Source organism: Callorhinchus milii, unplaced genomic scaffold (assembly GCF_018977255.1).
Source record: "Callorhinchus milii isolate IMCB2004 unplaced genomic scaffold, IMCB_Cmil_1.0 Scaffold2, whole genome shotgun sequence".
NCBI lineage: Eukaryota > Metazoa > Chordata > Chondrichthyes > Chimaeriformes > Callorhinchidae > Callorhinchus > Callorhinchus milii.
In genome coordinates this window covers 15,113,681-15,127,678 of record NW_024704743.1, presented here as the reverse complement: position 1 = coordinate 15,127,678, position 13,998 = coordinate 15,113,681, and the positions used below count along the sequence as shown (strand labels likewise).

The 13,998-nt window shown below is 38.0% G+C and overlaps 1 protein-coding gene across 13 annotated transcripts in view; it reads right to left on the bottom strand.

Annotated features, from left to right (window-relative positions):
• The window catches only part of clasp2 (cytoplasmic linker associated protein 2), a 173,301-nt gene that overhangs the window by 148,249 nt on the left and 11,054 nt on the right, over positions 1–13,998 (bottom strand). For all 13 annotated transcript variants that reach the window (XM_042332202.1, XM_042332203.1, XM_042332204.1 and 10 more), the window contains exons 2-3: positions 3,283–3,361; positions 93–196 (exon numbers count right to left, since the gene is read on the bottom strand). In XM_042332202.1, the coding sequence (XP_042188136.1) occupies positions 93–196; positions 3,283–3,361 (183 nt within the window). The remainder of the gene's footprint in view (positions 1–92; positions 197–3,282; positions 3,362–13,998) is intronic.

Genomic DNA, 13,998 nt, shown 5'->3' with positions numbered 1-13,998 from the left:
AGTCTTAATTGCTATGCGATTATGTTAAAGACAGACTGTAATAAGACATTAAAGCCACTAAGACACAAAACCGGAAAAAAATTCTCACATACCTGGGGTGATGCAGCTTGGTCCATTAATCTGAGAAGAATATTCTGCGACTGCTCTCGAACCTGATCTTTGGAGTCACCTAAACGATCCACAAGTGCTGGTATCACTGTAGAAAATAAAGTGCAAAACCAGAATGAGTGAATGACTTATGCAGCCAGCATTCATTTTCATGGCTGAAGTTAACCAAAACCCACCTCTATTGCATTTCAAAACAATTAAGACAATACAATCACCAGTGAAAGATTCATGTTCCTTTCTGTTGGTACAAAATACGAAGCCTTTGCGGTTGAAGATTTCCGATTCAGTAATGTAGTAAACTGAATCACCTCATGAACCTCAGTGAAATGCCTCTCATTCCTCATATATATTCCTTCATAATATTTAAGCAAGCTGTTATTTCATTGGTTTCTTTCATTTGTTTTCTTAACCCTTCTTGTCTCACCTCATGAAAAAATCTATGCATCATAATACACATTTTCTAGAAAATTACTAAGACCGAGGGGTTTCCCATTATGAGGAGCAATTTGAAAAGGGCAAAAAGGGAGTGATGAAAAAGAAGGTATTTAAGATTAAAGGTTACACTTAGAAACAGTTTGCAATTTTCCAATCCATTCCAATTCCTGAATCTAGAGAGATTTGGAAAATTACAACCAATACATCTGCAATCTCCTCACCTATTTCTTTTAATACTTTGGGGTAGAAACCATTAGGTTCTGGAGATTTGTCTATCCTAAATCCCATTATTTTCTTGATGACCCCTTTTCTACTGATATTAAACCCAACAAGTTCTTTCTCCTTGACTTATTTTCCCTTCCCCTGTATCGCTGGTATCATCCAGAGCTCTGCAGCTTGTGTCCTCTCCCGCACCAAGCTCCGTGACCCCATCACACCCACCCTCGCCTGGCTCCACTGGCTCCCCATCTCTCAGCGGATCGAGTTCAAAATTCTTGTCCTCACCTTCACCTTCAAAGCCCTCCATGGCCTTGCCCCTAGCTCCGCACAGCAGGCCTGCTCCATGTCCATTGCCTGGCCCTCCCCACCTGAGGTGGTCGGGCCTTCAACCTCTCTGTCCCCACCATCTGGAACTCAATCCCACATTCCCTTTACCTCGCTCCCTCCCTTGCCCCCTTCAAGGCACGCCTCAAGACCCTCCTCTTCGACAGTACCTTTGGCCACCTTCATACCCCCTCTGCCCTCCACCATCCTTGATCCCAACACCCCCATGCCGCCCCACAGGTCCTAATCCATGACTATTCAGGGCCTTGGGACATCCTCCCAACGTGAAAGGCGCTTTACAAATGTAATTATGTATTGCATCTTCCTTCTCCACTGTGAAAATAGATACAAAGTACTCATTTAACAAGTCAGCCATTTCCTATTACCCATTTTAGTCATGCCTGTCTTTAATGGGCCCACATTCCCATTTACCACACTTGTTCTCTTATTCCAGGCAGGGCGAAACCTTGGGCAAGTTTCCTTACTCCACACGCCTAATAATAATCCCTCCAAAAAACCCAAAACAATAATTAAATTGGTCATTTTCAATCTACGACTGTTTGTGGGACATTGCTGTGCGCAATTGGCTGCCGCGTTCGCCCACAAATATACAGTCAATTCACTTTACAGTGTGTTCTGTGAAGCGCTTTGGGACGTCCTCCTGACGTGAAAAGCGCTATATCAAATGCAAGGATTATTATTATTATTATTATTATTATTATTATTATTAATGCTGTTAGCTTTGATATCAATTACAACATTTTTCATATTCTTTTTGCACCTCTTATTTCAGTACTTTCTTTTGTTCAGTACTTTTCCTTGTTGCCTTCTATAGCTCTCCCAGTCTGCTGAATTAACACTTTTCCTAGCAATTGGATAAGCCTTTTCTTTTAGCTTGATACTATATCTAACTTCACTTGTTGACCTAGGGTGCCTAACTACACATGTGGAGCCTTTGCCTTTCAGGGGTACACATCTATCTGTTTTGTATTGTACCAATTACTTCTGTAAATACTTCCCAGTGTTTGTCTGTCTAGTTACCCTTGGAACTTTACTCATTAGCAGTTAACTGGGGTTAACTCATTTCCCATTCCTTTGAAGTTTGCCTTACTTAAATTTAAAAACTGGTTTGGAACTTTCTCTTCTCCCCCTTCAATCCCAATATCAAATTTGATTATACTGTGGTCACTATTCCCAAAATATTCCCTTACTGCCAGATTGTTAACTAATTCTGATTTGTTACTCATCACTAAATCTTGTGTTGCACGTTACCTTGTCGGTTCTAAAACGTATTGCTCCAGAAAACTGTCCTGAATACATTCTAGAAATGTATGGCCATTATTACTTGAAATGTTTTGCTTCTCCCAGAAGAATGCTTTCCTTATATAGTGCACAGAGACAAAGAACACGTGAATCGCCACTGGCACATGTTGGTATACATTGGCATTCAAAATAAATACCAAGTATGACATGATGATCAGGCTTGATTCATCATTGCAGCAATGTGCAAAGGGGACAATAAGAAAAAAAAACACAATTTCAGGTGACGCGTAATACACCTTAGATCCATGAAATAACAGAAGTAAAGTCGAAGGCTGCAAGGACGCCTGCTCAGCATACAAATAAATAAAAGAGCAACTCTGTGAATTCCATCTATGAAATATTAGATTTATAATTAGGACAAGTCAAAAATGCTTTAAAAAAAGTGCTGGTCTCAAATAGAGAAAACCAATACCATTCACAATGGTTGACTTATAATAGTAATCCTTGCATTTGACATAATGCCTCATCACGCTGTTGAGACGTCTCAAAGAACTTCACAGTGTATACTGCAAAGTGAATTGACTGTATATTTTGTGGGCAAACAGCAGCTAATTACACACAGCAATCTCCCACACATAGTTGTGATTGAGCTATCAAATTATTAAAAAAAGGTTAAACGGATTATTACCACTGGAAAAGCGATCCATCAATCAACTAACAACCAGGTTCCTGCTTACTGCTAGGTAAACTGAGGCATGTGGAGTAAGGAAACTTGCCTAAGGTTTTGCCGTGCTGGGAATCAAACCCAGGTGCTCTTGCTTACGAGACGAGTGGTCTAATCAATATGCTACAGGACGCCGCAGGACAAATTAGGGTGGACAATCGTTTCAAATTAAATTCCACTGTGCGAGGAAATGGGGAGGAGGAACATACCTGTTACAATATGATGTTTGAATCTTTCTTTTATTCGATCCAATAGTGCTCCGATAACATCTAGTCCAAGCAGTGCCACCTGGAACAAAAGCACAAATTCTGAAGAAAAAGCACTTCCATAAAGTAGCTGCAGTAAATTTAGCTATAAGAAGCACATCATCTCTTGTTGGATCAACCTAATGGCGTGAATGTCACAAATTATTCAGCCTCAATATGTCCCTGTATTGTGAAGTCATCCTAGAAATCTCTAATTTAATTTATTTAAAAATCCAACACTGAATCGAACACTTCTTTTAATACAAAAAAATCTATTAATACTGTTACCATTTGGGTTAATATTCTATTCTATAACCCACAGGAATCTATAAACACGACACTTGTTTTCAGTCTGAAATACATGGCATCCGAAGTATAGCACCTCCAATAAATGCAGTACACCTCCCACCCCCCACCACCATCGCTGCACTGGAGTATCAACCAAGACTATATGAACTCAAAGTCCCGGTGTAGTGCTTGAATCCACAACCTTCTGATCCATGTCTGATGGATTATTTATGGCAAATAATTGAAGTACAGCATACACAAATATGAAGTATACAGCACACAGGTATCTATCTGACGTATTGTGTCCATGCGGCTCTCTGAAAGAGCTATCAATTAATCCAAACCCGCTGCCTTACCCCCACTCAGATCCTTTTATACATTTATTTTCCAATATTTCTGAAATTGCCTCTTAAAAACAATTATGGATTTTGTCTCAACCATTTGCTTACGTAAGGCATTCCACATCCTAACAACTCAGTCTAAAAACATTTCTAGCCTCTCCCTTTCCTCTTTTGGTAATGACCTTAAATTTTAGCTCTATGATTACCGGTTCAATGCCCAGTGGAAATAACTGCTACCTACTTATCGTTTCAAATCTGCTCTATTTTAGAAACTATCAGGTCTCTTCTCACCCGTACCTTTTCAAGCCCTCATCCCTTCAGTCTCTCCCTGTAAGTAGTCTCTAAATTCTGTAACAGAGTATAACCCCATTACTAGGCTCCTCGCAAGAGCATGGGTCCATTTTTAACACAGCTACATTGTGGCCCTGTGGTTAACCATAGTGCAGTAGGCTACAGGCTTTTCTGGCAAGGACCAGCCAGTTTTCTGGGCTATATTATGATCTATTGAGGGGTTGTCAGGTCAACACCAAAAATATTAGCAATTATTGCAGTACCCTGACAAGCTAGAAGTTGGATATTCTTTCATGTTCCTTTTAATGTAGCACCTGAGATATTGGACTCTATAACACGGTTCCTCTCTGTCATCCTAGTTCATCTCTTCTGCATCCCCTCTATAGCCTTGACATCTTTCCAAAGTGGGTGTCCAAACCTGGACACAATCTAATTTTTAGCACCAAAATCATAGATCAGAGAGGGGGAGATTATGATCCTAACGTAATTAATTCCCTAAAATCTGAATTTCATTCCTTCTTCAGCGACTGGTCTTCATTTAAATAAATAAATAAATAAATGTAGAGCCAGCTTTGCCTGCAACTATATATCAAGAATTTACTGTCTGGCTTATACTTCACTGCCAGTTTCAGCTATAATGAAACAATAGCAATGAGATGAAGCCCCCTGGGGCAAGCAGTCTGGTCTTTTTCTAATCCATTCTGCCCTACGCAAAATCCAAATCTATTTTGATGGCTCAAAGGGGTCAATATTTAATGTACTATGCGATAGTCGATTCTTAAGGTCAGTCACTCCAAGCATAAAGCTGTTATGATTTGGGGTTTATTCACCTTACAATTATACCATTTGGTTCTTCTGTTGATCTTGCCAATGTATTTAACAGTTTGATACATCAAATATTTATTGTGCTCTCTACCCAATCTCTGGATCCTATTAGGACAACCAACCAGAGATCCAAAGCATTTTTTTCTTCTTGTCCAACCCAGTGATCCTGAAGCAAACTCCAGCATTCCTCCCAGCTGAGATCTACTAATTCAGTGTGTGTGTGTGTGTGGGGGGGGGAGGGAAGAGACTGGGGAGTGAGTGAGGAGAGAGAGAGGGGGGCAAACACACAAACGCACACAAAACCACAGGAACACAGAATAGTGTAGAGTAGGCGTCAGACAGAAAGTGAGGGAGAAAAATGCAAAAAGACACATAGAAACAGCTACCAGCTTCCACCTACAGACAGATCTCCATTAACATGTCTTTTTCCCTATTGCCTATTATGAGATGGACTACTTTATTAGGTCAACAAAAAGGTGACTTTCTCCTGGTATCCTGTCCAACAATCCTTTAGTATAATTGGTCATTCACCTTGTGGCCATTGTTGGATCTTGCTAGTGTTCACCAGTTACTAGACTTGAGAAATATACAAGACATTTTCACGTAACAAGGCACTACAAAAATGCAAGTTATTTATTTTCCTGGCCTGTATAGCTCAGCACATTTATATTTACCCATTTAGCATTTAGGAGTTTACCCTTGAACTTATTATATTCACCTCTTTATTGAAACATCCTCTCTACACTCTGATAAAACGTCAAAGTCTGATCCACAACTACACTAAAATAATTTATTCACTTATCTTATTTCATAAGTGTCCACTTCATTAACTATATTTATCATCTTACGGGTCTCAGTATCCAAATCACCTTTCCAGTTGCTGTGCATCATATTTCTTGAACTGTATTCCTTTTCAATACAACTGGAAGTTTCAATTCTGGGATTCTACTGTAACAACTACACCAGGATCATTTATTTAAATGCTCTAAATAGCTGGAATGACCTCTGGAGTTCTCTGCTGGTCAGAGCTGTTGGATTACAATTATTTAGGCTATTTACTTCTTTATCCCAGAAAGTTTTACCTTTGCCACCAATCTCTTTCAGAGCACATTTTCAAATCCATTCTAAAAGTCCAGCAATTAATACCTTCCACACTGTCATGATCCATAGATTCCATGAAACTTTAAAGAGCTCAAAAAACATTGTAAAGAATCACTGACTTTTCATTAACTTTCATTATGTTGAAATTAATAATAATAATAATCCTTGCATTTGATATAGCGCTTTTCACGTCGAGAGGACATCCCAAAGCGCTTCACAGAACACACTGTAAAGTGAATTGACTGTATATTTGTGGGCGAACGCGGCAGCCAATTGCGCACAGCAATGTCCCACAAACAATCGTAGATTGAAAATGACCAATTTTTATTATTTTTTTTGGTTTTTGGAGGGATTATTATTAGGCGTGTGGAGTAAGGAAACTTTCCCAAGGTTTCCCCCTGCCTGGAATTGAACTCAGGTCTCTCGCTTGCAAAGCGAGTGCTCTAACCACTGAGCTACAGGACTCCACATTGTGATTGGAAATTGTTCATTAAAAAAACAAATTACAGGCAAAGGATAGCAAAGATGATATAATGCATTCAAAAGATTTTTTTTAAATCTGAAAAACATCCACCTTTTACTTTGGTTTGGGAGTGTTTTGTTCATTTCTTTGTTTGCATTTATGCCACTTTAAACACCCTCCCTTCCAGTTACCTTTTGCGCAGTCAACCACACCACCATACCTTTATAAATGTGTCTGCCTTTTGCACCATATGCTACATTTTCCAGTATCAAATTACAGCTGACATGTACAACATTGGAGATTACAATCTGCTGACCTATCGACTCAGAGTTTTCTTTAGGAGAGGAGAGAAAAACTGAACAAAAAAACGAAGGATGTTGTCAATACCAATTGTGGAAATTAAAAAATTCAAGGAAAATAACACAGAGAGGAAAACAAGATTGGACGTGTAGTTCACACACAACAGTTGACTCAACTGTTGGTCAGGTATAAAAAGCTGACACTAAATTAACATTTGCTATATTTTAAAATGTACCCAGAAATAGTAGGGAGGAACAAAATCCAACCAAATCACATGAAGAAAGCTTCTATTTTTCTTTTTTTTAATCACAAAGATGTTTCTTGTGGGTTTTATTTTAGTATGGTGGAGTGACAGCATTGAATCAAATATAAGCTCTGAAATGTAAAATTGAGCCAAGTACAAGTTATAATTAGGACTGTAACTGCAACACAAAAGTCAAGGATATGGTTTTATATAAGTCATTTGTTCAAAGTCAGCAGGAATTCGAGCTTTATAAAAAATAATAATCCTTCCATTTGATATAGTGCCTTATCACATCTTCGAGACGTCTCAAAGCACTTCACAGAATATACTGTAAAGTTAAATAACTGTATATTTTGTGGGCAAAATGTGGCAACCAATTGCACACAGCAGTGTCCCACAAATAGTCATGGATTGAATGACCAAGTTATTTTTATTTATTTTGAAGGATTACCTCCGGAAAAGCAATCCGCCAATCGACTAACAACCGGGTTCCTACTTACTGCTAGGTTAACAGAGGCGTGTGGAGTAAGAAACTTGCCCAACCTGGGAATCGACCCCAGGTCATCTCGTTTGGAGGTGAGTGCTCTAACCACAAAGCTACAGGACTCTACCAAATTTTCCTCCAATGCGAAAGGGTTCAGCTCAACTCGCGCCACCCAATAGCCTATGTACCTCTAGACTCTATCATTCTCATTGCTCTTCTACAAACAAAGTCACTGGATCCCACCCTTTCATAAGTTTCACAAAATCGAACCAATTGACCAGAACAACAATTACCTCACTTAGGATTACCTAATACTGGAAAAGGCCATTTGGTTCATCTGAGCAATCTCTAAGAAAAAAATATTCTCATTCCTCACACCACTCAATCAATTTCTTTGTCAAATAACTTGTCTTTTACCCTCTTTTTATTTGCTGAGACAATGTGCCTCCATTGCCTTCCTTTTCACTGTTTCAGCAACATACACAGCACTATTTTTATATATAATAATATAACAATCCTTGCATTTGATACAGCACCTTATGTCATCTCAAAGCACTTCACAGAATATAGTAAAGTGAAATGACTGTGTATATCAAATGCAAGGATTATTATTATTACACTTTTGGCAGTCTGCTCCTTCATATTTACAATTGCCCCTTGCGACTTCCCTTTGTTTACAACTTCCATCATTATCTTCAAAGAATTCAACGTATAAATAATCTCCTTAATTCCCATCTTATAGTTCTATATTATTCTATTCTGCCTTTTTCAAGATGCCCTCCAATAATTTCCTTACAATTGATCTTAGCTGCGAAGTGAGTACTTCACCCTTTTTCGTAATTTGTGGTATGTTTTCCATTCTCAAATTCTCTGATACCTCTCCATTTCATCTGTATTTTGAGGTCAAACTCCGCCACTGCTAGCTCTCCGAGATGTCAACCTGAATCAAGGCACTATATAAATACAATTAGCAGTTGCTGTAGTAAATATAACGAGAACACAACCCATTTCATTGCCACTTCTTAAATAGTAATGCAATTATCCAATTGCAATATGGTGCCTTCATTGACTTTAGACTTGTGGTGGATGCTTTGTATTTTCAGGATCATATTTTCTCTGTGCTCTCTTCTTGCAATCTGATTTTCTCAAGTACTCATAGTTTCATCCTCAGTCTCTTAAATCTGCTTTCCTAGAGTTGAGAGACTGTGTTGAATGCTTCGCTTTCTCTATAAGTAACACTGACTTTAAACTCTTATTGTGGCTGTTATTTCCGAGGTCCAATCTCACTGCGCCCTGCTCTACCATCCACTGCTAAACAATTATCAAACCTGTGTCACATTCTCTCGAAGCACCTTAACCATTCAATTTGTGTTGTAGTCCAATATCATGATTAGAAACATCATTAGCTGAGGTCTCAGAACAGGTTACTTATCCACTCTCTCATATAAAAAATTAGACCTAAAAAGGAACGAATCTAAGCAGCACTGATCAAAATAGGGTGAAACTGTTAAAATACAAGTTTACATTACCCTAAAGTAAAGATAACAGCCCTTCAGATGTCTAGAATGATTGCTTTCACAGTAATATTACCACAATCTTTTGATAATATACTTTAAATTACTGGTAAAAAGAAAAAGCACTGCCTCTCCCTGAACTAGACCTCGCATCTGGAAACAGTGTTGCAGCTGTGCATTTCCATCTTCCCCACCCCCAGGAGGCTGCCTCTGTATCCTTATCAGAGAGAATGTACAGAAGCAGACCAAGTGGGCTTATTTAATGACAAAAAAATACAAATGCACATTTGTTTACAAATTATGACTAAACTTGAGAAGAGTCTCTGCAGGCCAGCAATGCCGAAACCACAATTTTATTATAGTACGCAATTCATTTAACCAGCGCCCAGTAACGTTTAAATATCATTATGTCATGACAAACTTTCAAGTTCAGTGCCCAAACATTTCACATTGTTCCTAATGTAGTCAATTTAGTGCAATAATTCCCAAATAATGTACAACTGGAATCACAGAAAAAATTAGCAAATTTGAAATTTCCTACTGTAACATTTGTTCTTATCCTAAGAACATTAAATTTACAGTATTCAACAAGTGGAGATAATAAAAATGAAACAGAAGATTGTGGTTATGTTTGAAGATTGAGGTATACTTCAATGAATTAGTTACATGGTGATGCAGCACGAAAATTTCTGACGTATAGGAATATGGTGGCATACTGTTCTAGATTTTTACATGTGGAAGCCTGTAATAACCTTATAAACGAGTCAGAGTGTATTGAAGGATGTCATAACAGGGTACCCCAACAGATGCCTCAAACAAAATATCAGAAATGGTTACATAGTGGCTAAAAGATTAGTGCATACAAAAAATGTTAAGTCAAACCCCATTAAGGTATTAAGGGATATGGGGATGAGGCAGGGTCAGGTTATTAGCTGGAATTAGATTAGAAGATCAGCCATGATTGAATGGCGGGGCAGGCTCGAAGGGCCGAATGGCCTACTCCTGCTCCTACATGTTATGTTATGTCTCCCAGAATCTACCAATGTCCCAGTAGCCACTGTAAGTACTCATGAGAGAGCATGGTTTCCTGACATACTGTACAAGGGTTCATTGCAGCCATTACTGTATGTCTAAAAGGCACAAATAAGATAATGTCCGCACAGACCTAAACATTCTGGTAGTACATCTGGCCTGCAAGGTCATTACAAAAGGTTGTACATTTTGACTTTTTAAAAAGGTTCGAAAAGCAAAAAGGGATAAATTGCACTTTCATCTCAAACACCAACCTTGGGTTTAAAATTTGTCAACATCCCTTTGTCAGGACTCAGAATGTTAAGATCTATGGTAGAACAATTTAACCTATTTAACCTGCTCTATTGATGTGGCATCAATATTCACTGCATATTAGCTACATATGTCCAAACATTTCCTGTATTTGATTAGATTAGACTGGTAATAATGGCCTCAATTTTCTGATTCAGAGCATACCACAGTTAAGAGCTACAGGATGAATGCATAGTGCTACAGTACATGTATATGATGGAAGTGATTGAGCTACAGAAAATTAGAGGCAGTATTAAACAAAAGCAAAATACACACGATTACTGACAAGACTGATTAAAAAAAAGCTATACGGGGTTCCTATCAAAGCAAGTAGAACACATTCACTTATCTATCAAACCAGTCACACTTTTAATACAATGATATAATTTACTCATATTAGCATAATGACGTAATTTGTAAAACATAAAATTGCTCCCATCTGTTGAAAATCTAGAAGTGTTAAATCTAGAAAAGTTAAAAATCTGTAAAAGTTTGCAACCAGCTCAATGCGTTGCACTGCAGCTTTGGAACAAAGAAGTAAAAGGGTTATTTGTTTACAGTGCAGTTGATTCAGAGTTCCTGCAAACATGGGGAAGTACTCTCATCTATTGTATGCATCACTGGGTAAATAGATAACAAAAAAAACATTCAACGTGTATATCCAGATAGATAAATAGCAAGTATCATTGCTGCCTCATGTGCTTTCTTATCCAGGTAAGAATTTTAAATTTGAACTCTTAAAATTGATGTCTAAATCTTTTCAGTCATTTAGAAACTTTAAAAATGGGGGCTTTCAAACAACTAAAGATTATTATTCATAAATAATAATAAATCTTGCATTTCATGTTGTCAAGTTGCCTCAAAGGGCTTCCCAGAATTTACTGTAAATTGTAGTGACTTCGTATTTGTAGGCAAATGCAGCAACCCTTCGGCACACAGCAGTGTCCCACAAACAGCCATGAAGCAAATGACTAACTTTGTTTCAGGGATTATTGGCCAGCACAACGGGAGAAACTCCCTTCCCATGGGATCTTTAACGTCCACCTAAAGAAACAGGACCTCAGTTTAACATCTCATCCGATGTACGGCACCTCTGATAATGCAATACACCCCCAGCCCTGCACTGAAGAGTGTCAGCCTAGACAACCCAAGTTCAAAATCTCAAACATAAAGCTTGAATCCACCACCTTGTGATTCAGAAGAAAATGTGCTACCAACTGCGTCAGGTTGAGACTCTCTGACTTTTGTTTAATTTGGATTTTTCCTGGGATATTTTTGGACAGTACAATGTTCTAAACACAATAATAATAATCCTTGCATTTGATATAGCGCTTTTTACGTCGGGAGGAGGTCGCAAAGCGCTTCACAGAACACACTGTAAAGTGAATTGACTGTATATTTGTGGGCGAACGCGGCAGCCAATTGCGCACAACAGTGTCCCACAAACAGTCGTGGATTGAAAATGACCAATTTATTATTGTTTTTGGAGGTATTATTATTAGGCGTGTGGAGTAAGGAAACTTGCCCAAGGTTTCGCCCTGACCTGCCTGGAATTGAACTCAGGTCTCTCGCTTGCAAAGCGAGTGCTCTAACCACTGAGCTACAGGACTCCACAAGGAGTTTAGTTGAGAACCAGTTACAACAAATAATAATAATAATCCTTGCATTTCAAAGAGCTCTTTTCAAAGAGCCGGCACAGACTCGATGGGTCAAATGGCCTCTTTTTGTGCTGTACAATTCTATGATTTGATATAGCACCTCTAGACATCTTAAATCGCTTCAGATTTTGCTGTAAAGTGAATTGACCGTATATTTGTGGGCGAAACTCGGCAGCCAATTGCTCACAGCAGTGTCTCACAAACAGTCGTGGATTGAAAATGACCAATTTATTATTTTGTTTTGGAGGGATTATTATTAGGCGTGTGGAGTAAGGAAACTTGCCCAAGGTTTCGCCCTGACCTGCCTGGAATTAAACCCAGGTGTCTCGCTTGCACGGCAAGTGCTCTTAACCACTGAGCTACAGGACTCCACAGTTATATTTACAGTCCACAGAGCTATGCAATACCCAGCAGAGGGGGAAAAAGGAATCATCACAGAAGGATAAATCTGTGTCCAGATAAATATTTACAACTATTTTATTGCACACTATCATTCCTTTTGAAGTTTACTAACTGTTCATAACCTTCTCTATTATCAGTAACACTTCACTTTTGAGTTTAAAGGATGACTGTAGGAGCCACTACATCCAATAAAAGCAACATAATTTCATTAGTTCCTTAACACTGAAAGTCATTACATATTTGGGGGAAAAAGTAGACATTTACTGCTCTAAAGATTAACGTACAAAATAAGATTTAAACCACATTAATGCAAGTATGTTCACAAGCATCATTTTAATAAGCATTCTGGCAAAGTACCCATATTTTGTTACATTTTATTGTAATGTAGATAAGATTTTAGGAAATATTGAGATTTGAATTCTAAAATAAAGATGACGCATATATTTGAGAAGATTTTCAGAGACCACTTCATCAGGTTCTGTATTTTGTTCCCTCACATGTGCTTCCTTATTTCCGAAATGACCAAGGATTACTGAACAGCCAGTCTGGTCGTCCTTGATCAGCAAGTATGAGGTAAGTATTGAGTGCAGCAAGCTGAATGAGATCATTTCCCTTCCCTCCCATTCCACAAGATTGTTCCATCAAAATACCCAGCTGCCAGACGGACTAAGAAGCAAATAATAGAGCTATGAATGATTTGATCAAGCTGTAGACATTAATAAAGTTGTAACATAAAAGGCATACAGAATTAAAGAATTATTAAAACATTTTTAAAATGAAACTGTTGATCTGCTAATGTGTTCAGGATTATTTCTCCTAAAAACATCATAAATTTAGCAACCAATCAACCTTTGAAATAGTCAATTCCGTAAAGAGAAACCGTGAAAACCAGTAATTTAGTCTCCAATTGATACCAACGGTATCAAGCAAATACTTATCCTAATCATCCCTTTGTTTTTTTTTAAAAAATCTTTCTTAACGTCAAATATCTCAAAATGTAGCCCAATTGTTCTCTTACAAATATTTGATTAGCGTTGTTGACACCAGCTTTACATTGACTGAAATCCTTTCGCGAATGATCAATAATCATAGAGACACCCTTTTCCAAATCTGCTAATGGATACCACTTAGTTTTTGAACTACAATTTATTTTAATGGGCATTAACTTATATTTATCTACATTAAAATCCATCTGCAACACCTTGGCCCATCTATTTAATTGGTCCAGATCTTTGGAAATGCTATTTATTCTGCTATTAGTCATCTTTTCATACAGATTGACTTCTTCAGTAAATGATATATTACAAGAAGCTCTCATTTGTAAATCACTTGAATATTGTGAACAGCCAAGACCAGATTCTCGCAGAAGGAAATTTCTCTCTCCATGGCTATTGATCATAACTTTCTGCAACAACAAATTACATTGGGACTTCCTCCTGACGTGAA